The sequence below is a fragment of the Convolutriloba macropyga genome, chromosome 7 (assembly GCF_964194025.1).
Source record: "Convolutriloba macropyga chromosome 7, txConMacr16.3, whole genome shotgun sequence".
Lineage (NCBI taxonomy): Eukaryota > Metazoa > Xenacoelomorpha > Acoela > Convolutidae > Convolutriloba > Convolutriloba macropyga.
Window position 1 is genome coordinate 18,887,709 of NC_134474.1, and position 26,114 is coordinate 18,913,822.

General features: G+C 32.2%; 5 protein-coding genes across 5 annotated transcripts in view; 1 reads left to right on the top strand and 4 right to left on the bottom strand.

The window, feature by feature from the left end:
• Positions 1-26,000, bottom strand: LOC142342142 (uncharacterized). The gene is made up of 6 exons (XM_075393342.1): positions 25,814-26,000; positions 24,992-25,195; positions 3,440-3,577; positions 1,284-1,401; positions 828-973; positions 1-439 (listed from the first exon to the last, which is right to left on the bottom strand). Exons 1-6 carry the CDS (start codon positions 25,899-25,901, stop codon positions 246-248), a joined length of 888 nt encoding a protein of 295 aa, XP_075249457.1. The 5' UTR covers positions 25,902-26,000; the 3' UTR covers positions 1-245.
• Positions 1-26,114, bottom strand: part of LOC142342672 (failed axon connections homolog) — a 548,023-nt gene that overhangs the window by 495,633 nt on the left and 26,276 nt on the right. The window lies entirely within an intron of this gene.
• LOC142342673 (failed axon connections homolog) overlaps positions 1-26,114 on the bottom strand; it is a 546,280-nt gene that overhangs the window by 493,890 nt on the left and 26,276 nt on the right. The window lies entirely within an intron of this gene.
• LOC142342670 (cleavage stimulation factor subunit 1-like) overlaps positions 1-26,114 on the top strand; it is a 518,885-nt gene that overhangs the window by 490,888 nt on the left and 1,883 nt on the right. The window lies entirely within an intron of this gene.
• LOC142342666 (putative transporter YutK) overlaps positions 1-26,114 on the bottom strand; it is a 280,988-nt gene that overhangs the window by 228,603 nt on the left and 26,271 nt on the right. The gene's annotated exons all lie outside the window — the stretch shown is intronic.

Here is a 26,114-nt window from a genome sequence, read left to right on the forward strand (position 1 = left end):
CAAATTTTCTTTCACAGATTTTGTTTCACATGAAAATTTTTCCTCGGTGAGCCAAATTTTTTTCGCCTTCCCTCCTTGCTCTCTTAGAAAATGAAGATCTTGTAGGTGAGTCATTTTCTGGTGCTTTGTTTTTGCTTTGTTCTACATAAAAGCTGCGTTTCGGTACATACAGTTAAGACATCGCCAGAATAACTAAGGCGTCGCCAAAGTGACTATTCGAGTTCTCACTTGAAGATAATTGTTTCCTAATTGTTGCTGTTACTGTTGTTCCTCTGGTTGTTTGCGTTGGATTGACCCATACTACTGCTTGGGTTGCTTTCTTTCTCCTTATTGTTGTTCATTGACATAAGACTGTTACTTTTCAGAAGGGGTTTTCCTGGTCGGATGCGGACTGAGCCTTGTCCTGAGAATTGGTCGTCAATCTCCAAGTTTATCAGACCTGTAATTCATTCAAGGACTTAGGATTCAAGCCGGGAAGTGGAATTTTTATAGAATTACAGACCTACGGGAGGATATGTCTAATATGAAAGCATACATTGCATAAAAGGAGCCTGATTTGAAGTTCGATTGTTCAAAGAAAAGTTAATATAGGAAGTACAAATTTTTTATGATCTAACAGAACTCATCGAGGATTGACCTGAAATAGAACTTTTTTACTGAGTGGAAATTTGGCAAATTGAAGTCGTTATGAAAGTGTTTATTTCCCTGTTTGTTAATTGGCATAAGTTTGGAAAGTTTGATCGGGTGCAGATTTTTATAGCAGCCGTTTTGCCTCGCTAATTGTTTCACTAAATAAAGAATGGGTCTCTTGATTGGGTGAAAAATACCTGATGACTGTTTTCCCTCTGTGTCGACAGAGGCATCCACTTGTAGGAATGTTTCAACAATGGGACTGATGCTACTGGTGGGACCATCGGAGCTCTGAAGAAGTTGAATATCATCTTGTACTCTGTTCAGCTCCTCGCTCGTAGAGCTGCAAAAACTTTGATTACTTAATTATGTGATAGTGTATCTTAGTGATAGGGCTAAATGAGTATCTGTTTTTCATGTTGGGACAAAAGCGAGAACAAAAAAAACTATCGCGAAAATACCATCGATCTTGGAAAGATTTCAGTAGAAATCCCCGCGGGGAACACTTACTGAAATAAATCACGCACTGAAATTAAATCAGGTCCGCTTATATAAATCCCAATTAAGATTGAGTCAGCTACCCGGATATATATTAGTAGCTATGGTACGAAGAGTAAAAGTGTTGCTTACATTTTGAAAACTTTGTTACTAACCTGAATTTTTCGAGCAGTTCCTCTCGAGACTGGGTGATGTTGATTTTGAAAGCTAGTAGCGCACACAGTCCGATGTACAGTTCTTGTAGTGATTCTGCTTCTTGGTCGCTTCCGCTGTCTGCAATTAAATTAAGTTAATTAAATTGAAATGGTCTGAGGTTTTCCGAGACGAGCTTTTTGGAAAAAGTCGCCGCACCCAGTTACCAATTTCGGATGGAAATGAAATTCACTGTTTGTCCGGTTTTTTTTGCAAGAACTTGCGAGTATTTGCTTGTAAATAAATTCTAGTCCGAGGGCACGACAGAGACTGGGATTTATGTTCTAATGTATTTACAGAGTCAAAGTGCAAAAAAGTAAAGAGCTTTTTCTCGAAATTGTCAAAAGTGAGATTTTGCTAGTGCGAGTTGTCATTAGGGCGTGAATTATTGGTTGGGAGGGGGGTCAAGCGATGGGCTATGGGTTTGGGTGAGGGCTGAATGAAGGGAGTGCAAACCGCTAGATGCAGGAAGGTAGACGGGGGGTGAGGGGGTAGTTGGGGTTCAAAATTTTAGATTAAAAAACGCCCTGCACACCATATCTCCTCAAAAGTTGTATCAAATACTTAGAGACTGTTTAGGCGTTTCACCTGTTTTTGAGGACAAAACGTTCAGACGACAATCGGTTAAGCAAAAAATCGCATTAAAAAGCCCGCATGACTAATATAAATGCAAAACTTCCAATAACATTTTATCACAAATCCTTAAGAAACCTAGATAGAAATTGATCAGTTTTCCGTAATGATTGGTAATTTCAGTCACACGTGAAATCTGTTGAAATTGCTTTAAGAGTATTGAGTTTAAAATGCAAAATTTAGCTTCATAAACAGGCAGGTTAAGATGTAACAATTGTCAATGAGTCGAGAATGAGTGTAGAACGTTTGCTTTTGTCAGTGCATGTAGGATAAATGATTGATTTAATTTGTGCTTCATATGAAAAACAGGTGGTAATAATAGCCTTTTTTAGCGGATTGGTTTGGAGGCAGAATCTCATTAGAAGACCAATTTTGCAGCCGTTAGACAAAATGTGACCTAAGTTTTGTAGAATTTCAGGGAATACCAATTAAAGCATTCAAAGAAGGTACATCAAATTCTTCTTGACGCTATGAACTGCACAATTGTTCCTTATGATGATCTTTATAGAAAATTGGGGTGATAGAGTGCATGTTCTTCAGTTCAATATAGTACATTTTGACATCCCTCGCGGATACTTCTTCCTTTTGCTTTTTACAATTGTCAGGGAGACTTGAATACTTTATAGTGACAAGAAGATTGGATTTTGAAGTACTTCTATTGAGCGTTTTAAATTCTGTTAGCAAATTTAGCAATCAAATTTTTGACTAATGATTTGTTTCGCCTACACCCTTAAATGCGCAGGCTGACCGGTTTCATCATGCACATTTCTCATTTTGTGTCTTTTTTTGCATAGTTTTATTGCCGGCGTTCAATTTTCCAAGTTTAATTTTAATCAAAATGTCATATATCTAATTCACCGTTTTTTGGAAGGCGTTTAGATAAGCAGGTCAGAGCAAAATATCCAAAGCCAAGATAACCAAAATATGACCAATATTTTACCCTATTGTTAAAACTATCAGAAAGACTATTTAGAATGCTTGTATCACTAACGGCTTTTCTGAAATTGGAGTATTGGCCGAAAGATCAGTGGGTATTTTTGCATTTGGTAAACTGTTATATAAATGCGAATTAGAACAATAATTTCCAACTCCAAAAGATGGATTAGGAATCCCCCTTCCCCTCATTATCAGCGCAGAACAGCATTAGTTTGTTCACCCAGAGAAATGAAAACACATTTTTGCCACGGTGGACAGGTAGCAGTTCCCATTTGAGAACAATGTCTACGTATAATTTTTTTGCGTATTTTGTCAGAGCATATTATTTTGGCTGAATCAGAAACACTTACACGATGCTTGAGTAGATAACAGCTATTCTCTTAAAATAGAAAAGAACTGTGGCCATAACGCTGCTCATTCACAAAATGCCATATGACTCAAATTGTGATTTTAACACAATCTAGTTCAGATTAGTTAACTTCTTTTTTAAGCATTGTTGTCGATTACATTTGCATGGTCGCTTTTGTGCTGCAATGTTGTGAACACCGACCTTGTTTGCTGATGTTGATTATTCTGCTCCGTGTTTTGAGTTGTTTCAATTGTAACAGTGCTCTGAATATCATAATGTTGTTGGCGTCTATGATGAAATCGGGCAGCCGGTCTACTATAGCTCTGCTGGGCTTGAAACCTGTTAAAAAGTAGTTGAATTGCGATGTGATAAAGAAGCCTAACTCTTAATCGGTGTTAAAAATGAAATTTTTTATTTGGCTTTGAGCTGTATCGCACTCCATTATGCTTTTTGGTGCTATAAACTGACGTACTTCATTGTTTGAACATTTTTTGGTAAATGGGGTAATCTAAATGCCAGGCAGGTTTTTTCTTCACTGAAATTTTAATTTGGTTCAGCATCGCAGAGATAGTCATTTTATAGCTTTTGGGCAGATAAAAAACATAAAACATTGAACCCAACAGTGTGCCGTATGTGATCGTCTCTAGTACTCTGCAGTTTAGTTTAGCTAAGACAACAAAGAAGTCAACCCTTCAAAGTCCAGGAAGAAAAGAGTTACAAAAAAATAAGAAATTTTTTAATTCCATTTTTTTAATTCGGGATTTTAGATTGAATTTGATCCTATTGTTCTCCATTATTAATAGCCGCCCTCATCTTCTCAGCCGGCTATTATTGCGCTCGTATTTTTTTTTTTTACTTCGTCAAACTTTTTTTCGCTTTACCATTTTGCCGCTTTTTCGACATTTTGCGTGAAATCTTTTTGACTTCTCTAGGCTAGTTTCTCTCTTCTCTCATTCTGCTAAAAGTGAATTTGAACATCAGTTGCTCAGCAAAGCAATTCAAAATGAACAGAGTCGGTATAAAAAACTGAAGTCAGAAATAGAAACGGGATAAACCCATAAAGCCCAATTTTAGATGCGCGCTATTTGAACATCGTTCCTATAGGTCTTAGTTACCATCTCTAATGCTTATTGGTATTGATAGTAGCCCCTGTAGCCTCTCTTTAAGAAACAGAAGTATGTTCAACTACGAAATGCCATCAAAATAAATCGGACTTAAAAAATTTTTTTGTACAAAAATCTTTTTTTTTCGATATATTCTATTCGTTCAATCCCAATCATGCTTATTGGAATCAACGGCGGCTATTTTCCGGCAATCTGCCGGGTATGTTTTTAAAATTTTGACAGGTCTTATTGTTTTGACTGGGTTGCACTTTTTGTGTGTTTCTGGCTTGTAGTTTTAGATTAAAACTCAAACCTTTTTTTTCAACATTTGGCTTTTTTACAGTCTTTGATACTGTATTGCGACCTATGGCTTTCAAAACGCCATTTTTTCCGGCAATCTGCCGTGTATGTTATAAGGATTGGATTGATATAATCAGGATTTCAGACATTACATGTTTCATTAAATCTGGGTAAAAAGTTTAGTGAATTTTTTTTTGATAATGATAATCTTTATTTATATTGTTTTTGTAATTTTTGATGTAATTTCATGTTTCATGGAAATTTCATTAATTTGTAAGTAGCGGAAAAGAATAACGATTATGGTGATACTAGCAGTTTATAAAGTCAGAACAATTATTTTTTCATTAGGAAAAGTTAAGTGCGGAATTTTTCCTTAATTATCTGTTTTGTCAAAGCGAAGTTTTTAGTATATCAGAAAAGTTGACGGAAAAGTGCACGAATGACACAATTCAATACTTTGGACGTTACAAAACGAATATGAACGAATACAAAAATTGAAATATACGAGCAACTCCCTTGTTCCCGTCTGAATTGCTGAGTTCGTATTATAGAAACTCTAGATAGTTCTATAAAGTTTTCTTGGGTTTGAAAAGGAAAAATTTGAATCCAATAAAATGAAAACAAAGTTTGCTGAAAACAAAATCGAATTCTTGGAGTGGACGCAAATATACAGCATAATGTAAATTCCATGAAGGAATGAGAAATTAAACAAAATTTTTTTAAACAAAGTTATTAGATATTTTTCTCTGTACTCTTTTGCCTTTGAATTCGTTTATTTACCCCACAGTCTCTTTAATTGATTTCTTTGTGGATTAAAAACTGAAACAGGGATGTTATAATTCCAAAAATGGTTTGCTACAGGTCAGATGTTGCTTCTAAAGTGGCGCTTGATTAAAACTCAAACCTTTTTTTTCCACATTTGGCTTTTTTACAGACTTTGATACTGTATTGCGATCTATGGCTTTCAAAACGCCATTTTTTCCGGCAATCTGCCGTGTATGTTATAAGGATTGGATTGATATAATCATGATTTCAGAGATTACATGTTTCATTAAATCTGGGTAAAAAGTTTAGTGAATTTTTTTTTGATAATGATAATCTTTATTTATATTGTTTTTGTAATTTTTGATGTAATTTCATGTTTCATGGAAATTTCATTAATTTGTAAGTAGCGGAAAAGAATAACGATTATGGTGATACTAGCAGTTTATAAAGTCAGAACAATTATTTTTTCGTTAGGAAAAGTTAAGTGCGGAATTTTTCCTTAATTATCTGTTTTGTCAAAGCGAAGTTTTTAGTATATCAGAAAAGTTGACGGAAAAGTGCACGAATGACACAATTCAATACTTTGGACGTTACAAAACGAATATGAACGAATACAAAAATTGAAATATACGAGCAACTCCCTTGTTCCCGTCTGAATTGCTGAGTTCGTATTATAGAAACTCTAGATAGTTCTATAAAGTTTTCTTGGGTTTGAAAAGGAAAAATTTGAATCCAATAAAATGAAAACAAAGTTTGCTGAAAACAAAATCGAATTCTTGGAGTGGACGCAAATATACAGCATAATGTAAATTCCATGAAGGAATGAGAAATTAAACAAAATTTTTTTAAACAAAGTTATTAGATATTTTTCTCTGTACTCTTTTGCCTTTGAATTCGTTTATTTACCCCACAGTCTCTTTAATTGATTTCTTTGTGGATTAAAAACTGAAACAGGGATGTTATAATTCCAAAAATGGTTTGCTACAGGTCAGATGTTGCTTCTAAAGTGGCGCTTGATTAAAACTCAAACCTTTTTTTTCCACATTTGGCTTTTTTACAGACTTTGATACTGTATTGCGATCTATGGCTTTCAAAACGCCATTTTTTCCGGCAATCTGCCGTGTATGTTATAAGGATTGGATTGATATAATCATGATTTCAGAGATTACATGTTTCATTAAATCTGGGTAAAAAGTTTAGTGAATTTTTTTTTGATAATGATAATCTTTATTTATACTGTTTTTGTAATTTTTGATGTAATTTCATGTTTCATGGAAATTTCATTAATTTGTAAGTAGCGGAAAAGAATAACGATTATGGTGATACTAGCAGTTTATAAAGTCAGAACAATTATTTTTTCGTTAGGAAAAGTTAAGTGCGGAATTTTTCCTTAATTATCTGTTTTGTCAAAGCGAAGTTTTTAGTATATCAGAAAAGTTGACGGAAAAGTGCACGAATGACACAATTCAATACTTTGGACATTACAAAACGAATATGAACGAATACAAAAATTGAAATATACGAGCAACTCCCTTGTTCCCGTCTGAATTGCTGAGTTCGTATTATAGAAACTCTAGATAGTTCTATAAAGTTTTCTTGGGTTTGAAAAGGAAAAATTTGAATCCAATAAAATGAAACAAAGTTTGCTGAAAACAAAATCGAATTCTTGGAGTGGACGCAAATATACAGCATAATGTAAATTCCATGAAGGAATGAGAAATTAAACAAAATTTTTTTAAACAAAGTTATTAGATATTTTTCTCTGTACTCTTTTGCCTTTGAATTCGTTTATTTACCCCACAGTCTCTTTAATTGATTTTTTTGTGGATTAAAAACTGAAACAGGGATGTTATAATTCCAAAAATGGTTTGCTACAGGTCAGATGTTGCTTCTAAAGTGGCGCTTGATTAAAACTCAAACCTTTTTTTTCCACATTTGGCTTTTTTACAGACTTTGATACTGTATTGCGATCTATGGCTTTCAAAACGCCATTTTTTCCGGCAATCTGCCGTGTATGTTATAAGGATTGGATTGATATAATCATGATTTCAGAGATTACATGTTTCATTAAATCTGGGTAAAAAGTTTAGTGAATTTTTTTTTTGATAATGATAATCTTTATTTATACTGTTTTTGTAATTTTTGATGTAATTTCATGTTTCATGGAAATTTCATTAATTTGTAAGTAGCGGAAAAGAATAACGATTATGGTGATACTAGCAGTTTATAAAGTCAGAACAATTATTTTTTCGTTAGGAAAAGTTAAGTGCGGAATTTTTCCTTAATTATCTGTTTTGTCAAAGCGAAGTTTTTAGTATATCAGAAAAGTTGACGGAAAAGTGCACGAATGACACAATTCAATACTTTGGACGTTACAAAACGAATATGAACGAATACAAAAATTGAAATATACGAGCAACTCCCTTGTTCCCGTCTGAATTGCTGAGTTCGTATTATAGAAACTCTAGATAGTTCTATAAAGTTTTCTTGGGTTTGAAAAGGAAAAATTTGAATCCAATAAAATGAAAACAAAGTTTGCTGAAAACAAAATCGAATTCTTGGAGTGGACGCAAATATACAGCATAATGTAAATTCCATGAAGGAATGAGAAATTAAACAAAATTTTTTTAAACAAAGTTATTAGATATTTTTCTCTGTACTCTTTTGCCTTTGAATTCGTTTATTTACCCCACAGTCTCTTTAATTGATTTCTTTGTGGATTAAAAACTGAAACAGGGATGTTATAATTCCAAAAATGGTTTGCTACAGGTCAGATGTTGCTTCTAAAGTGGCGCTTGATTAAAACTCAAACCTTTTTTTTCCACATTTGGCTTTTTTACAGACTTTGATACTGTATTGCGATCTATGGCTTTCAAAACGCCATTTTTTCCGGCAATCTGCCGTGTATGTTATAAGGATTGGATTGATATAATCATGATTTCAGAGATTACATGTTTCATTAAATCTGGGTAAAAAGTTTAGTGAATTTTTTTTTGATAATGATAATCTTTATTTATACTGTTTTTGTAATTTTTGATGTAATTTCATGTTTCATGGAAATTTCATTAATTTGTAAGTAGCGGAAAAGAATAACGATTATGGTGATACTAGCAGTTTATAAAGTCAGAACAATTATTTTTTCGTTAGGAAAAGTTAAGTGCGGAATTTTTCCTTAATTATCTGTTTTGTCAAAGCGAAGTTTTTAGTATATCAGAAAAGTTGACGGAAAAGTGCACGAATGACACAATTCAATACTTTGGACGTTACAAAACGAATATGAACGAATACAAAAATTGAAATATACGAGCAACTCCCTTGTTCCCGTCTGAATTGCTGAGTTCGTATTATAGAAACTCTAGATAGTTCTATAAAGTTTTCTTGGGTTTGAAAAGGAAAAATTTGAATCCAATAAAATGAAAACAAAGTTTGCTCAAAACAAAATCGAATTCTTGGAGTGGACGCAAATATACAGCATAGTGTAAATTCCATGAAGGAATGAGAAATTAAACAAAATTTTTTTAGCAAAGTTATTAGATATTTTTCTCTGTACTCTTTTGCCTTTGAATTCGTTTATTTACCCCACAGTCTCTTTAATTGATTTCTTTGTGGATTAAAAACTGAAACAGGGATGTTATAATTCCAAAAATGGTTTGCTACAGGTCAGATGTTGCTTCTAAAGTGGCGCTTGATTAAAACTCAAACCTTTTTTTTTCCACATTTGGCTTTTTTACAGACTTTGATACTGTATTGCGATCTATGGCTTTCAAAACGCCATTTTTTCCGGCAATCTGCCGTGTATGTTATAAGGATTGGATTGATATAATCATGATTTCAGAGATTACATGTTTCATTAAATCTGGGTAAAAAGTTTAGTGAATTTTTTTTTTGATAATGATAATCTTTATTTATACTGTTTTTGTAATTTTTGATGTAATTTCATGTTTCATGGAAATTTCATTAATTCGTAAGTAGCGGAAAAGAATAACGATTATGGTGATACTAGCAGTTTATAAAGTCAGAACAATTATTTTTTCGTTAGGAAAAGTTAAGTGCGGAATTTTTCCTTAATTATCTGTTTTGTCAAAGCGAAGTTTTTAGTATATCAGAAAAGTTGACGGAAAAGTGCACGAATGACACAATTCAATACTTTGGACGTTACAAAACGAATATGAACGAATACAAAAATTGAAATATACGAGCAACTCCCTTGTTCCCGTCTGAATTGCTGAGTTCGTATTATAGAAACTCTAGATAGTTCTATAAAGTTTTCTTGGGTTTGAAAAGGAAAAATTTGAATCCAATAAAATGAAAACAAAGTTTGCTGAAAACAAAATCGAATTCTTGGAGTGGACGCAAATATACAGCATAGTGTAAATTCCATGAAGGAATGAGAAATTAAACAAAATTTTTTTAAACAAAGTTATCAGATATTTTTCTCTGTACTCTTTTGCCTTTGAATTCGTTTATTTACCCCACAGTCTCTTTAATTGATTTCTTTGTGGATTAAAAACTGAAACAGGGATGTTATAATTCCAAAAATGGTTTGCTACAGGTCAGATGTTGCTTCTAAAGTGGCGCTTGATTAAAACTCAAACCTTTTTTTTCCACATTTGGCTTTTTTACAGACTTTGATACTGTATTGCGATCTATGGCTTTCAAAACGCCATTTTTTCCGGCAATCTGCCGTGTATGTTATAAGGATTGGATTGATATAATCATGATTTCAGAGATTACATGTTTCATTAAATCTGGGTAAAAAGTTTAGTGAATTTTTTTTTGATAATGATAATCTTTATTTATACTGTTTTTGTAATTTTTGATGTAATTTCATGTTTCATGGAAATTTCATTAATTTGTAAGTAGCGGAAAAGAATAACGATTATGGTGATACTAGCAGTTTATAAAGTCAGAACAATTATTTTTTCGTTAGGAAAAGTTAAGTGCGGAATTTTTCCTTAATTATCTGTTTTGTCAAAGCGAAGTTTTTAGTATATCAGAAAAGTTGACGGAAAAGTGCACGAATGACACAATTCAATACTTTGGACGTTACAAAACGAATATGAACGAATACAAAAATTGAAATATACGAGCAACTCCCTTGTTCCCGTCTGAATTGCTGAGTTCGTATTATAGAAACTCTAGATAGTTCTATAAAGTTTTCTTGGGTTTGAAAAGGAAAAATTTGAATCCAATAAAATGAAAACAAAGTTTGCTGAAAACAAAATCGAATTCTTGGAGTGGACGCAAATATACAGCATAATGTAAATTCCATGAAGGAATGAGAAATTAAACAAAATTTTTTTAAACAAAGTTATTAGATATTTTTCTCTGTACTCTTTTGCCTTTGAATTCGTTTATTTACCCCACAGTCTCTTTAATTGATTTCTTTGTGGATTAAAAGCTGAAACAGGGATGTTATAATTCCAAAAGTGGTTTGCTACAGGTCAGATGTTGCTTCTAAAGTGGCGCTTGATTAAAACTCAAACCTTTTTTTTCCACATTTGGCTTTTTTACAGACTTTGATACTGTATTGCGATCTATGGCTTTCAAAACGCCATTTTTTTCCGGCAATCTGCCGTGTATGTTATAAGGATTGGATTGATATAATCATGATTTCAGAGATTACATGTTTCATTAAATCTGGGTAAAAAGTTTAGTGAATTTTTTTTTGATAATGATAATCTTTATTTATATTGTTTTTGTAATTTTTGATGTAATTTCATGTTTCATGGAAATTTCATTAATTTGTAAGTAGCGGAAAAGAATAACGATTATGGTGATACTAGCAGTTTATAAAGTCAGAACAATTATTTTTTCGTTAGGAAAAGTTAAGTGCGGAATTTTTCCTCAATTATCTGTTTTGTCAAAGCGAAGTTTTTAGTATATCAGAACAGTTGACGGAAAAGTGCACGAATGACACAATTCAATACTTTGGACGTTACAAAACGAATATGAACGAATACAAAAATTGAAATATACGAGCAACTCCCTTGTTCCCGTCTGAATTGCTGAGTTCGTATTATAGAAACTCTAGATAGTTCTATAAAGTTTTCTTGGGTTTGAAAAGGAAAAATTTGAATCCAATAAAATGAAAACAAAGTTTGCTGAAAACAAAATCGAATTCTTGGAGTGGACGCAAATATACAGCATAATGTAAATTCCATGAAGGAATGAGAAATTAAACAAAATTTTTTTAAACAAAGTTATTAGATATTTTTCTCTGTACTCTTTTGCCTTTGAATTCGTTTATTTACCCCACAGTCTCTTTAATTGATTTCTTTGTGGATTAAAAACTGAAACAGGGATGTTATAATTCCAAAAATGGTTTGCTACAGGTCAGATGTTGCTTCTAAAGTGGCGCTTGATTAAAACTCAAACCTTTTTTTTCCACATTTGGCTTTTTTACAGACTTTGATACTGTATTGCGATCTATGGCTTTCAAAACGCCATTTTTTCCGGCAATCTGCCGTGTATGTTTTAAGGATTGGATTGATATAATCATGATTTCAGAGATTACATGTTTCATTAAATCTGGGTAAAAAGTTTAGTGAATTTTTTTTTGATAATGATAATCTTTATTTATATTGTTTTTGTAATTTTTGATGTAATTTCATGTTTCATGGAAATTTCATTAATTTGTAAGTAGCGGAAAAGAATAACAATTATGGTGATACTAGCAGTTTATAAAGTCAGAACAATTATTTTTTCGTTAGGAAAAGTTAAGTGCGGAATTTTTCCTTAATTATCTGTTTTGTCAAAGCGAAGTTTTTAGTATATCAGAAAAGTTGACGGAAAAGTGCACGAATGACACAATTCAAAACTTTGGACGTTACAAAACGAATATGAACAAATACAAAAATTGAAATCTACTAGCAACTCCCTTGTTCCCGTCTGAATTGCTGAGTTCGTATTATAGAAACTCTAGATAGTTCTATAAAGTTTTCTTGGGTTTGAAAAGGAAAAATTTGAATCCAATAAAATGAAAACAAAGTTTGCTGAAAACAAAATCGAATTCTTGGAGTGGACGCAAATATACAGCATAATGTAAATTCCATGAAGGAATGAGAAATTAAACAAAATTTTTTCAAACAAAGTTATTAGATATTTTTCTCTGTACTCTTTTGACTTTGAATTCGTTTATTTACCCCACAGTCTCTTTAATTGATTTCTTTGTGGATTAAAAACTGAAACAGGGATGTTATAATTCCAAAAATGGTTTGCTACAGGTCAGATGTTGCTTCTATAGTGGCGCTTGATTAAAACTCAAACCTTTTTTTTCCACATTTGGCTTTTTTACAGACTTTGATACTGTATTGCGATCTATGGCTTTCAAAACGCCATTTTTCCGGCAATCTGCCGTGTATGTTATAAGGATTGGATTGATATAATCATGATTTCAGAGATTACATGTTTCATTAAATCTGGGTAAAAAGTTTAGTGAATTTTTTTTGATAATGATAATCTTTATTTATATTGTTTTTGTAATTTTTGATGTAATTTCATGTTTCATGGAAATTTCATTAATTTGTAAGTAGCGGAAAAGAATAACGATTATGGTGATACTAGCAGTTTATAAAGTCAGAACAATTATTTTTTCGTTAGGAAAAGTTAAGTGCGGAATTTTTCCTTAATTATCTGTTTTGTCAAAGCGAAGTTTTTAGTATATCAGAAAAGTTGACGGAAAAGTGCACGAATGACACAATTCAAAACTTTGGACGTTACAAAACTAATATGAACAAATACAAAAATTGAAATCTACTAGCAACTCCCTTGTTCCCGTCTGAATTGCTGAGTTCGTATTATAGAAACTCTAGATAGTTCTATAAAGTTTTCTTGGGTTTGAAAAGGAAAAATTTGAATCCAATAAAATGAAAACAAAGTTTGCTGAAAACAAAATCGAATTCTTGGAGTGGACGCAAATATACAGCATAATGTAAATTCCATGAAGGAATGAGAAATTAAACAAAATTTTTTTAAACAAAGTTATTAGATATTTTTCTCTGTACTCTTTTGCCTTTGAATTCGTTTATTTACCCCACAGTCTCTTTAATTGATTTCTTTGTGGATTAAAAACTGAAACAGGGATGTTATAATTCCAAAAATGGTTTGCTACAGGTCAGATGTTGCTTCTAAAGTGGCGCTTGATTAAAACTCAAACCTTTTTTTTCCACATTTGGCTTTTTTACAGACTTTGATACTGTATTGCGATCTATGGCTTTCAAAACGCCATTTTTCCGGCAATCTGCCGTGTATGTTATAAGGATTGGATTGATATAATCATGATTTCAGAGATTACATGTTTCATTAAATCTGGGTAAAAAGTTTAGTGAATTTTTTTTTGATAATGATAATCTTTATTTATATTGTTTTTGTAATTTTTGATGTAATTTCATGTTTCATGGAAATTTCATTAATTTGTAAGTAGCGGAAAAGAATAACGATTATGGTGATACTAGCAGTTTATAAAGTCAGAACAATTATTTTTTCGTTAGGAAAAGTTAAGTGCGGAATTTTTCCTTAATTATCTGTTTTGTCAAAGCGAAGTTTTTAGTATATCAGAAAAGTTGACGGAAAAGTGCACGAATGACACAATCCAAAACTTTGGACGTTACAAAACGAATATGAACGAATACAAAAATTGAAATCTACTAGCAACTCCCTTGTTCCCGTCTGAATTGCTGAGTTCGTATTATAGAAACTCTAGATAGTTCTATAAAATTTTCTTGGGTTTGAAAAGGAAAAATTTGAATCCAATAAAATGAAAACAAAGTTTGCTGAAAACAAAATCGAATTCTTGGAGTGGACGCAAATATACAGCATAACGTAAATTCCATGAAGGAATGAGAAATTAAACAAAATTTTTTTAAACAAAGTTATTAGATATTTTTCTCTGTACTCTTTTGCCTTTGAATTCGTTTATTTACCCCACAGTCTCTTTAATTGATTTCTTTGTGGATTAAAAACTGAAACAGGGATGTTATAATTCCAAAAATGGTTTGCTATAGGTCAGATGTTGCTTCTAAAGTGGCGCTTGATTAAAACTCAAACCTTTTTTTTCCACATTTGGCTTTTTTACAGACTTTGATACTGTATTGTGATCTATGGCTTTCAAAACGCCATTTTTTCCGGCAATCTGCCGTGTATGTTATAAGGATTAGATTGATATAATCATGATTTCAGAGATTACATGTTTCATTAAATCTGGGTAAAAAGTTTAGTGAATTTTTCTTTTGATAATGATAATCTCTATTTATATTGTTTTTGTAATTTTTGATGTAAATTCATGTTTCATGGAAATTTCATTAATTTGTAAGTAGCGGAAAAGAATAACGATTATGGTGATACTAGCAGTTTATAAAGTCAGAACAATTATTTTTTCGTTTGGAAAAGTTAAGTGCGGAATTTTTCCTTAATTATCTGTTTTGTCAAAGCGAAGTTTTTAGTATATCAGAAAAGTTGACGGAAAAGTGCACGAATGACACAATTCAAAACTTTGGACGTTACAAAACGAATATGAACGAATACAAAAATTGAAATCTACTAGCAACTCCCTTGTTCCCGTCTGAATTGCTGAGTTCGTATTATAGAAACTCTAGATAGTTCTATAAAGTTTTCTTGGGTTTGAAAAGGAAAAATTTGAATCCAATAAAATGAAAACAAAGTTTGCTGAAAACAAAATTGAATTCTTGGAGTGGACGCAAATATACAGCATAATGTAAATTCCATGAAGGAATGAGAAATTAAACAAAATTTTTTTAAACAAAGTTATTAGATATTTTTCTCTGTACTCTTTTGCCTTTGAATTCGTTTATTTACCCCACAGTCTCTTTAATTGATTTCTTTGTGGATTAAAAACTGAAACAGGGATGTTATAATTCCAAAAATGGTTTGCTACAGGTCAGATGTTGCTTCTAAAGTGGCGCTTGATTAAAACAAACCCTTTTTTTCCACATTTGGCTTTTTACAGACTTTGATACTGTATTGCGATCTATGGCTTTCAAAACGCCATTTTTTCCGGCAATCTGCCGTGTATGTTATAAGGATTGGATTGATATAATCATGATTTCAGAGATTACATGTTTCATTAAATCTGGGTAAAAAGTTTAGTGAATTTTTTTTTTAATAATGATAATCTCTATTTATATTGTTTTTGTAATTTTTGATGTAAATTCATGTTTCATGGAAATTTCATTAATTTGTAAGTAGCGGAAAAGAATAACGATTATGGTGATACTAGCAGTTTATAAAGTCAGAACAATTATTTTTTCGTTAGGAAAAGTTAAGTGCGGAATTTTTCCTTAATTATCTGTTTTGTCAAAGCGAAGTTTTTAGTATATCAGAAAAGTTGACGGAAAAGTGCACGAATGACACAATTCAAAACTTTGGACGTTACAAAACGAATATGAACGAATACAAAAATTGAAATCTACTAGCAACTCCCTTGTTCCCGTCTGAATTGCTGAGTTCGTATTATAGAAACTCTAGATAGTTCTATAAAGTTTTCTTGGGTTTGAAAAGGAAAAATTTGAATCCAATAAAATGAAAACAAAGTTTGCTGAAAACAAAATTGAATTCTTGGAGTGGAAGCAAATATACAGCATAATGTAAATTCCATGAAGGAATGAGAAATTAAACAAAATTTTTTTAAACAAAGTTATTAGATATTTTTCTCTGTACTCTTTTGCCTTTGAATTCGTTTATTTACCCCACAGTCTCTTTAATTGATTTCTTTGTGGATTAAAAACTGAAACAGGGATGTTATAATTCCAAAAATGGTTTGCTACAGGTCAGATGTTGCTTCTAAAGTGGCGCTTGATTAAAACAAACCCTTTTTTTCCACATTTGGCTTTTTACAGACTTTGATACTGTATTGCGATCTATGGCTTTCAAAACGCCATTTTTTCCGGCAATCTGCCGTGTATGTTATAAGGATTGGATTGATATAATCATGATTTCAGAGATTACATGTTTCATTAAATCTGGGTAAAAAGTTTAGTGAATTTTTTTTTTAATAATGATAATCTCTATTTATATTGTTTTTGTAATTTTTGATGTAAATTCATGTTTCATGGAAATTTCATTAATTTGTAAGTAGCGGAAAAGAATAACGATTATGGTGATACTAGCAGTTTATAAAGTCAGAACAATTATTTTTTCGTTAGGAAAAGTTAAGTGCGGAATTTTTCCTTAATTATCTGTTTTGTCAAAGCGAAGTTTTTAGTATATCAGAAAAGTTGACGGAAAAGTGCACGAATGACACAATTCAAAACTTTGGACGTTACAAAACGAATATGAACTAATACAAAAATTGAAATCTACTAGCAACTCCCTTGTTCCCGTCTGAATTGCTGAGTTCGTATTATAGAAACTCTAGATAGTTCTATAAAGTTTTCTTGGGTTTGAAAAGGAAAAATTTGAATCCAATAAAATATAAACAAAGTTTGCTGAAAACAAAATCGAATTCTTGGAGTGGACGCAAATATACAGCATAATGTAAATTCCATGAAGGAATGAGAAATTAAACAAAATTTTTTTAAACAAAGTTATTAGATATTTTTCTCTGTACTCTTTTGCCTTTGAATTCGTTTATTTACCCCGCAGTCTCTTTAATTGATTTCTTTGTGGTTTAAAAACTGAAACAGGGATGTTATAATTCCAAAAATGGTTTGCTACAGGTCAAATGTTGCTTCTAAAGTGGCGCTTGATTAAAACTCAAACCTTTTTTTTCCACATTTGGCTTTTTTACAGACTTTGATACTGTATTGTGATCTATGGCTTTCAAAACGCCATTTTTTCCGGCAATCTGCCGTGTATGTTATAAGGATTGGATTGATATAATCATTATTTCAGAGATTACATGTTTCATTAAATCTGGGTAAAAAGTTTAGTGAATTTTTTTTTTGATAATGATAATCTTTATTTATATTGTTTTTGTAATTTTTGATGTAATTTCATATTTCATGGAAATTTCATTAATTTGTAAGTAGCGGAAAAGAATAACGATTATGGTGATACTAGCAGTTTATAAAGTCAGAACAATTATTTTTTCGTTAGGAAAAGTTAAGTGCGGAATTTTTCCTTAATTATCTGTTTTGTCAAAGCGAAGTTTTTAGTATATCAGAAAAGTTGACGGAAAAGTGCACGAATGACACAATTCAAAACTTTGGACGTTACAAAACGAATATGAACGAATACAAAAATTGAAATCTACTAGCAACTCCCTTGTTCCCGTCTGAATTGCTGAGTTCGTATTATAGAAACTCTAGATAGTTCTATAAAGTTTTCTTGGGTTTGAAAAGGAAAAATTTGAATCCAATAAAATGAAAACAAAGTTTGCTGAAAACAAAATTGAATTCTTGGAGTGGACGCAAATATACAGCATAATGTAAATTCCATGAAGGAATGAGAAATTAAACAAAATTTTTTTAAACAAAGTTATTAGATATTTTTCTCTGTATTCTTTTGCTTTTGAATTCGTTTATTTACCCCACAGTCTCTTTAATTGATTTCTTTGTGGATTAAAAACTGAAACAGGGATGTTATAATTCCAAAAATGGTTTGCTACAGGTCAGATGTTGCTTATAAAGTGGCGCTTGATTAAAACTCAAACCTTTTTTTTTCCACATTTGGCTTTTTTACAGACTTTGATACTGTATTGCGATCTATGGCTTTCAAAACGCCATTTTTTCCGGCAATCTGCCGTGTATGTTATAAGGATTGGATTGATATAATCATGATTTCAGAGATTATATGTTTCATTAAATCTGGGTAAAAAGTTTAGTGAATTTTTTTTGATAATGATAATCTTTATTTATATTGTTTTTGTAATTTTTGATGTAATTTCATGTTTCATGGAAATTTCATTAATTTGTAAGTAGCGGAACAGAATAACGATTATGGTGATACTAGCAATTTATAAAGTCAGAACAATTATTTTTTCGTTAGGAAAAGTTAAGTGCGGAATTTTTCCTTAATTATCTGTTTTGTCAAAGCGAAGTTTTTAGTATATCAGAAAAGTTGACGGAAAAGTGCACGAATGACACAATTCAAAACTTTGGACGTTACAAAACGAATATGAACTAATACAAAAATTGAAATCTACTAGCAACTCACTTGTTCCCGTCTGAATTGCTGAGTTCGTATTATAGAAACTCTAGATAGTTCTATAAAGTTTTCTTGGGTTTGAAAAGGAAAAATTTGAATCCAATAAAATGAAAACAAAGTTTGCTGAAAACAAAATCGAATTCTTGGAGTGGACGCAAATATACAGCATAATGTAAATTCCATGAAGGAATGAGAATTTAAACAAATTTTTTTTAAACAAAGTTATTAGATATTTTTCTCTGTACTCTTTTGCCTTTGAATTCGTTTATTTACCCCACAGTCTCTTTAATTGATTTCTTTGTGGATTAAAAACTGAAACAGGGGTGTTATAATTCCAAAAATGGTTTGCTACAGGTCAGATGTTGCTTCTAAAGTGGCACTTGATTAAAACTCAAACCTTTTTTTTCCACATTTGGCTTTTTTACAGACTTTGATACTGTATTGCGATCTATGGCTTTCAAAACGCCATTTTTTCCGGCAATCTGCCGTGTATGTTATAAGGATTGGATTGATATAATCATGATTTCAGAGATTACATGTTTCATTAAATCTGGTTAAAAAGTTTAGTGAATTTTTTTTTGATAATGATAATCTTTATTTATATTGTTTTTGTAATTTTTGATGTAATTTCATGTTTCATGGAAATTTCATTAATTTGTAAGTAGCGGAAAAGAATAACGATTATGGTGATACTAGCAGTTTATAAAGTCAGAACAATTATTTTTTCGTTAGGAAAAGTTAAGTGCGGAATTTTTCCTTAATTATCTGTTTTGTCAAAGCGAAGTTTTTAGTATATCAGAAAAGTTGACGGAAAAGTGCACGAATGACACAATTCAAAACCTTGGACGTTACAAAACGAATATGAACTAATACAAAAATTGAAATCTACTAGCAACTCCCTTGTTCCCGTCTGAATTGCTGAGTTCGTATTATAGAAACTCTAGATAGTTCTATAAAGTTTTCTTGGGTTTGAAAAGGAAAAATTTGAATCCAATAAAATGAAAACAAAGTTTGCTGAAAACAAAATCGAATTCTTGGAGTGGACGCAAATATACAGCATAATGTAAATTCCATGAAGGAATGAGAAATTAAACAAAATTTTTTTAAACAAAGTTATTAGATATTTTTCTCTGTACTCTTTTGCCTTTGAATTCGTTTATTTACCCCACAGTCTCTTTAATTGATTTCTTTGTGGATTGAAAACTGAAACAGGGATGTTATAATTCCAAAAATGGTTTGCTACAGGTCAGATGTTGCTTCTAAAGTGGCGCTTGATTAAAACTCAAACCTTTTTCACATTTGGCTTTTTTACAGACTTTGATACTGTATTGCGATCTATGGCTTTCAAAACGCCATTTTTTCCGGCAATCTGCCGTGTATGTTATAAGGATTGGATTGATATAATCATGATTTCAGAGATTACATGTTTCATTAAATCTGGTTAAAAAGTTTAGTGAATTTTTTTTTGATAATGATAATCTTTATTTATATTGTTTTTGTAATTTTTGATGTAATTTCATGTTTCATGGAAATTTCATTAATTTGTAAGTAGCGGAAAAGAATAACGATTATGGTGATACTAGCAGTTTATAAAGTCAGAACAATTATTTTTTCGTTAGGAAAAGTTAAGTGCGGAATTCTTCCTTAATTATCTGTTTTGTCAAAGCGAAGTTTTTAGTATATCAGAAAAGTTGACGGAAAAGTGCACGAATGACACAATTCAAAACCTTGGACGTTACAAAACGAATATGAACTAATACAAAAATTGAAATCTACTAGCAACTCCCTTGTTCCCGTCTGAATTGCTGAGTTCGTATTATAGAAACTCTAGATAGTTCTATAAAGTTTTCTTGGGTTTGAAAAGGAAAAATTTGAATCCAATAAAATGAAAACAAAGTTTGCTGAAAACAAAATCGAATTCTTGGAGTGGACGCAAATATACAGCATAATGTAAATTCCATGAAAGAATGAGAAATTAAACAAAATTTTTTTAAACAAAGTTATTAGATATTTTTCTCTGTACTCTTTTGCCTTTGAATTCGTTTATTTACCCCACAGTCTCTTTAATTGATTTCTTTGTGGATTGAAAACTGAAACAGGGATGTTATAATTCCAAAAAGTGTTTGCTACAGGTTAGATGTTGCTTCTAAAGTGGCGCTTGATTAAAACTCAAACCTTTTTTTTTCCACATTTGGCTTTTTTACAGACTTTGATACTGTATTGCGATCTATGGCTTTCAAAACGCCATTTTTTCCGGCAATCTGCCGTGTATGTTATAAGGATTGGATTGATATAATCATGATTTCAGAGATTACTTGTTTCAATAAATCTGGGTAAAAAGTTTAGTGAATTTTTTTTTTGATAATGATAATCTTTATTTATATTGTTTTTGTAATTTTTGATGTAATTTCATGTTTCATGGAAATCTCATTAATTTGTAAGTAGCGGAAAAGAATAACGATTATGGTGATACTAGCAGTTTATAAAGTCAGAACAATTATTTTTTCGTTAGGAAAAGTTAAGTGCGGAATTTTTCCTTAATTATCTGTTTTGTCAAAGCGAAGTTTTTAGTATATCAGAAAAGTTGACGGAAAAGTGCACGAATGACACAATTCAGTACTTTGGACGTTACAAAACGAATATGAACGAATACAAAAATTGAAATATACGAGCAACTCCCTTGTTCCCGTCTGAATTGCTGAGTTCGTATTATAGAAACTCTAGATAGTTCTATAAAGTTTTCTTGGGTTTGAAAAGGAAAAATTTGAATCCAATAAAATGAAAACAAAGTTTGCTGAAAACAAAATCGAATTCTTGGAGTGGACGCAAATATACAGCATAATGTAAATTCCATGAAGGAATGAGAAATTAAACAAAATTTTTTTAAACAAAGTTATTAGATATTTTTCTCTGTACTCTTTTGCCTTTGAATTCGTTTATTTACCCCACAGTCTCTTTAATTGATTTCTTTGTGGATTAAAAACTGAAACAGGGATGTTATAATTCCAAAAATGGTTTGCTACAAGTCAGATGTTGCTTCTAAAGTGGCGCTTGATTAAAACTCAAACCTTTTTTTTCCACATTTGGCTTTTTTACAGACTTTGATACTGTATTGCGATCTATGGCTTTCAAAACGCCATTTTTTCCGGCAATCTGCCGTGTATGTTATAAGGATTGGATTGATATAATCATGATTTCAGAGATTACATGTTTCATTAAATCTGGTTAAAAAGTTTAGTGAATTTTTTTTTGATAATGATAATCTTTATTTATATTGTTTTTGTAATTTTTGATGTAATTTCATGTTTCATGGAAATTTCATTAATTTGTAAGTAGCGGAAAAGAATAACGATTATGGTGATACTAGCAGTTTATAAAGTCAGAACAATTATTTTTTCGTTAGGAAAAATTAAGTGCGGAATTTTTCCTTAATTATCTGTTTTGTCAAAGCGAAGTTTTTAGTATATCAGAAAAGTTGACGGAAAAGTGCACGAATGACACAATTCAAAACTTTGGACGTTACAAAACGAATATGAACGAATACAAAAATTGAAATCTACTAGCAACTCCCTTGTTCCCGTCTGAATTGCTGAGTTCGTATTATAGAAACTCTTGATAGTTCTATAAAGTTTTCTTGGGTTTGAAAAGGAAAAATTTGAATCCAATAAAATGAAAACAAAGTTTGCGGAAAACAAAATCGAATTCTTGGAGTGGACGCAAATATACAGCATAATGTAAATTCCATGAAGGAATGAGAAATTAAACAAAATTTTTTTAAACAAAGTTATTAGATATTTTTCTCTGTACTCTTTTGCCTTTGAATTCGTTTATTTACCCCACAGTCTCTTTAATTGATTTCTTTGTGGATTAAAAACTGAAACAGGGATGTTATAATTCCAAAAATGGTTTGCTACAGGTCAGATGTTGCTTCTAAAGTGGCACTTGATTAAAACTCAAACCTTTTTTTCCCACATTTGGCTTTTTTACAGACTTTGATACTGTATTGCGATCTATGGCTTTCAAAACGCCATTATACTTTCCTGGTACAGAACTTTTCTCACAATATGTGGAGGAACTTCTTTGTTTATTGCAAATAGTTTTTACTGAAGGCTTAAAATCTGTTTTTACACGTGTTTTTTTTGGTAGTTACATTGGCGTTTTTTCAGTTCTTTAATTTTCCTTTTTAAATTGCCTTTTTTATTCTTGTTTTTCAACACTCCAATGACGTATATGAATACGCACATAATTTACTTGAAAAGGCGAAAAGATAGCTCTCTATTTTTGCTCGAATTGAAAAATCTGCGTCGTGATGTTATAGTTGGCTTTAACTAAATAGAAAAAATCTACAGCTTTCTTCCCCAGAACTCAAATATTGGTTTGATTTTTTCGATTGCTTTTTGATCTCTCTCTCTCTCTCTCTCTCTCTCCTGTAAATTTAAAATTTCTCCTGTTTATTTAAATTGGTTCTTTTCTCTTCTGAGTTTTTAAAAGAATTCACAAAGAGATAAGTATCGGATGCAACTAATGTATGACATATACATTAAGCTTATATGAATGTTTCTGTTTAGTTATATTCACCTTCTTTTTTATTTGCTCTTTCTCAACTTCAGATTGTAGTATTCATGATCCGACTTGAATTTCAAATGAAAATGCTTATCTTCTCCTTTCTAATGTAAGCTATTTTCTATGTTAAGTTACGGACGCTGTTCTTGTTTTTTTTTGGGGGGGGGGGGGGCAAGCGACCGGAAACATTGGGTTTTCGGTTATTGGAAGGATTTATGTTGAGCTCTACAGTCAGTAAGCATTTTTTGTTTTTAAGGGAAGTCTTTTGTATTCAAGTCGTGCTATATCGTTTTTAACATGTTGAAAGATAAGAATTCTTTGTTATTTAGTCGTAAGAGCATACTGGTCGTGGATTACTATGTGCACTAGTTTGCACTCTGAGAATAACTTGCACTCTGAGAACTTTTTTAGAGAACACTCTGATAACTTTTTTAGCTATGAAAAGCCATAATTTATTAGAAATTCTTTTTTCCGCCTTATAAATGAACCATTGTGTAGGGCTAAAAATGAAAGATGTTCTATGCCGAGCTGTAAAATTGTATTGGCTAGCCAAAAATTTTTTACTCTCAACGAAAATACTTCAAGAGAAATTAACATATTTTATCATAAATTGAAAGAGTACTATTTACTAAAGGCTTCAATTTTGCCATACTCATTGCCTGCATGCTAAAGGAGTACCCAAATTGTGTTGGTTTTTCGTTGAAAAAAATAACCCTTGTAGCATCAATAGAATACTAGATGTGACCATTTTTCTGAAAATGTTTCCGATTTCAGTGGAAAATGATTTTAAAAAAATTTGAAGTATTTTGAAAAATTTGAAGTATTTTTGAAGAAATCATCTGGCTATGGCAGGGAATGAACAAGAAGTAGTGCTCAATGTTATAGGGATTTCAAACAATTTTAGGCACACGTTTGGGAGGGAAAAAATAGGATTTCACTGCACCAAATTTTAAAAAAATATATCTTTTCTATTTATACTTTTGCCGTGGTCCATTTGAACTGTATCGTCCGTTGCCTGTCCCCTCCGGGTCTCTTTGATAATCTAACGATTAATATTTGTTATAGAATGTACTTATTTAACCGGAGAAATTAATTCTTTCCTTCTTTCTTGCTCGCCGTCTTAGTTTGATACAGATTCAGCGCACTCCATTCCGTTAGTACCCCCCACCGCATTTGATTGAAGATTGGAGAACCCCGTTCTCTCTCCTTGTGTTTTTCCTTACGTAAATTAAAAATTTTTGCTGGTTAGTCCAAGTTTGTTGATTGACATGTCGAAACTCATTGACTTGTATTTGATTGCAGAGATGCTTAAATTTTAATGAGAGTTAAAACACCCATGTGCACATTCTAAAATGCCAAAAGTCTACAGTGCCAGAAGTTAAAAGTGCCAGAAGTTCCTATATTCTTAGCCAGAAATGTGACTTTTTTTATAATTTCGTCATTTTAAAACGTGCACTTTTCCGAGTTTTAAGCAAGGTTTTATGTGACTGCAGAAGTCACTTCAATATTGTGTCTCAATATTTTGAACCGCTTCGCAGTTCTCTATAAACGGCAGAAGTTCTCAGTGACTTCAGGAAGAGTGACATAAATAACCTATACAGAAACGCTTATTTTATACAGAAACGATTAGTCTGGAGAGTTGTTCTGTAAAGAAGTAATGGTCATGTGACTCTGCTTGAGGTCACTGAGAACTTCTGGCGTTTATCGAGAACCGCGGTTCGTGATATTAAGCCAGAATTTAGAATTGACGTCTGTAAAGTCACGTAACCTGGCTTAAAACACGAAACGCGCATGTTTCAAAATGACGAAAGTCAACGGAAGTCAACTTCTGGCTAAGTAGCAACTTCTGGCAATGCAGACTTTCGTGCACGTGAGTGTTTTAATAGTTCTGAAAGATTTTGAAGAAATTGAGCGCGACCTTTGTCTTTGTTGGCCTCTGCCAAGATGTCTTTGTCAATTCTGGTGTCTGAGTTGAGCCAGTTGATGGCTAGTATGAGGACATCGCTTGCTAACTCTGACCTGCACGCTGGCATCTCTATCCCCAGTGCGCGTAGGAAGCGAGAGGGTACCTGCACTGTGCGCTTGTTACTAGTCCACACCGGAACTGCTCTATTTTCTTGCTCTGAAAGTGGACTCCTTCCGTGATATGATAGAAAGAGGTTGAATGGAATTAATCCCAAGCATTTTTCGGATCTTTTCCGTTTGTCCCCCCCCCCCCCCCCAGTACGTTATGGACCCCCCAGTTGCAGAGCACGTGTCATTATATAGTAAATCATTAAGTAAAAATATGGCAAATGCGTCTGGGGGGTGCGCCCACTAAGCTCGGGGCACAAACGGAAAAGATCCCATTTTTCTTAATATAAAATTGTTTATGCAACTAATGAGTCTTGCAGTTCTCGTTTGGTCGAGTTCAGTCGGCTTATGTTTGAAATAAATTTGTTGCAACTTCCGGGCTCAAGCTTTTCAGTCATAACATTGCGAAGATCATTGACTTTCAGAATTTATTAATTTAATGTCATAATTTGTCTTGAAGTAACGGGGAAAATATCTTTGGATCTATTCTGTTTCCACCCCAGCGTAGGAGGCATATAAATTTTATGACCCCCAGGCGCACGCGCGGTTTTTCAAATAGCAACGTGCAATATAGCAACAATTTGTGACTGGGGTAATAAAAACACGACACGGGGGAACTGGAAGAAAGATCCCTTTGTTCGTGTATTTGCATTGCATTCTTACTCACCTGATCTGACATGAGTGGATGTGCTTTTTCTGCCTGATGTCGGCTGTGGCGGCCGATCAGCTGCGCCTCCAGTCGCTGACTCGCTCATTGTTGAAAACACTGGTGATAGAGGAGAAAAGCAAACCTTTTTCTGAAATGAGGTGGTCGTGAATTGGAAAACGTTTGAATGGAAAATGAAATTCTCGATAAACGTCAGAAGTCATTGCTGCGTCTTTGACTGCTCAAGTGCTGAAGGATCTTTTTCTTTTATGCCCCTGTCCAGATTTGTTGCATCGTGCCCTTGAGCAAGTGCATATAGTTC

What these genes read in the sequence shown, in the direction of transcription:
- LOC142342142 (XM_075393342.1), bottom strand. Translation starts at nt 25,901, where the DNA reads ATGAGCGAGTCAGCGACTGGAGGCGCAGCTGATCGGCCGCCACAGCCG. An exon ending in ATCCACTCATGTCAGATCAG is followed by an intron (nt 25,196 to 25,813) that starts GTGAGTAAGAAT and finishes GTCCACTTTCAG; the next exon opens with AGCAAGAAAATAGAGCAGTT. An exon ending in AGAGGCCAACAAAGACAAAG is followed by an intron (nt 3,578 to 24,991) that starts GTCGCGCTCAAT and finishes ACTTTTTAACAG; the next exon opens with GTTTCAAGCCCAGCAGAGCT.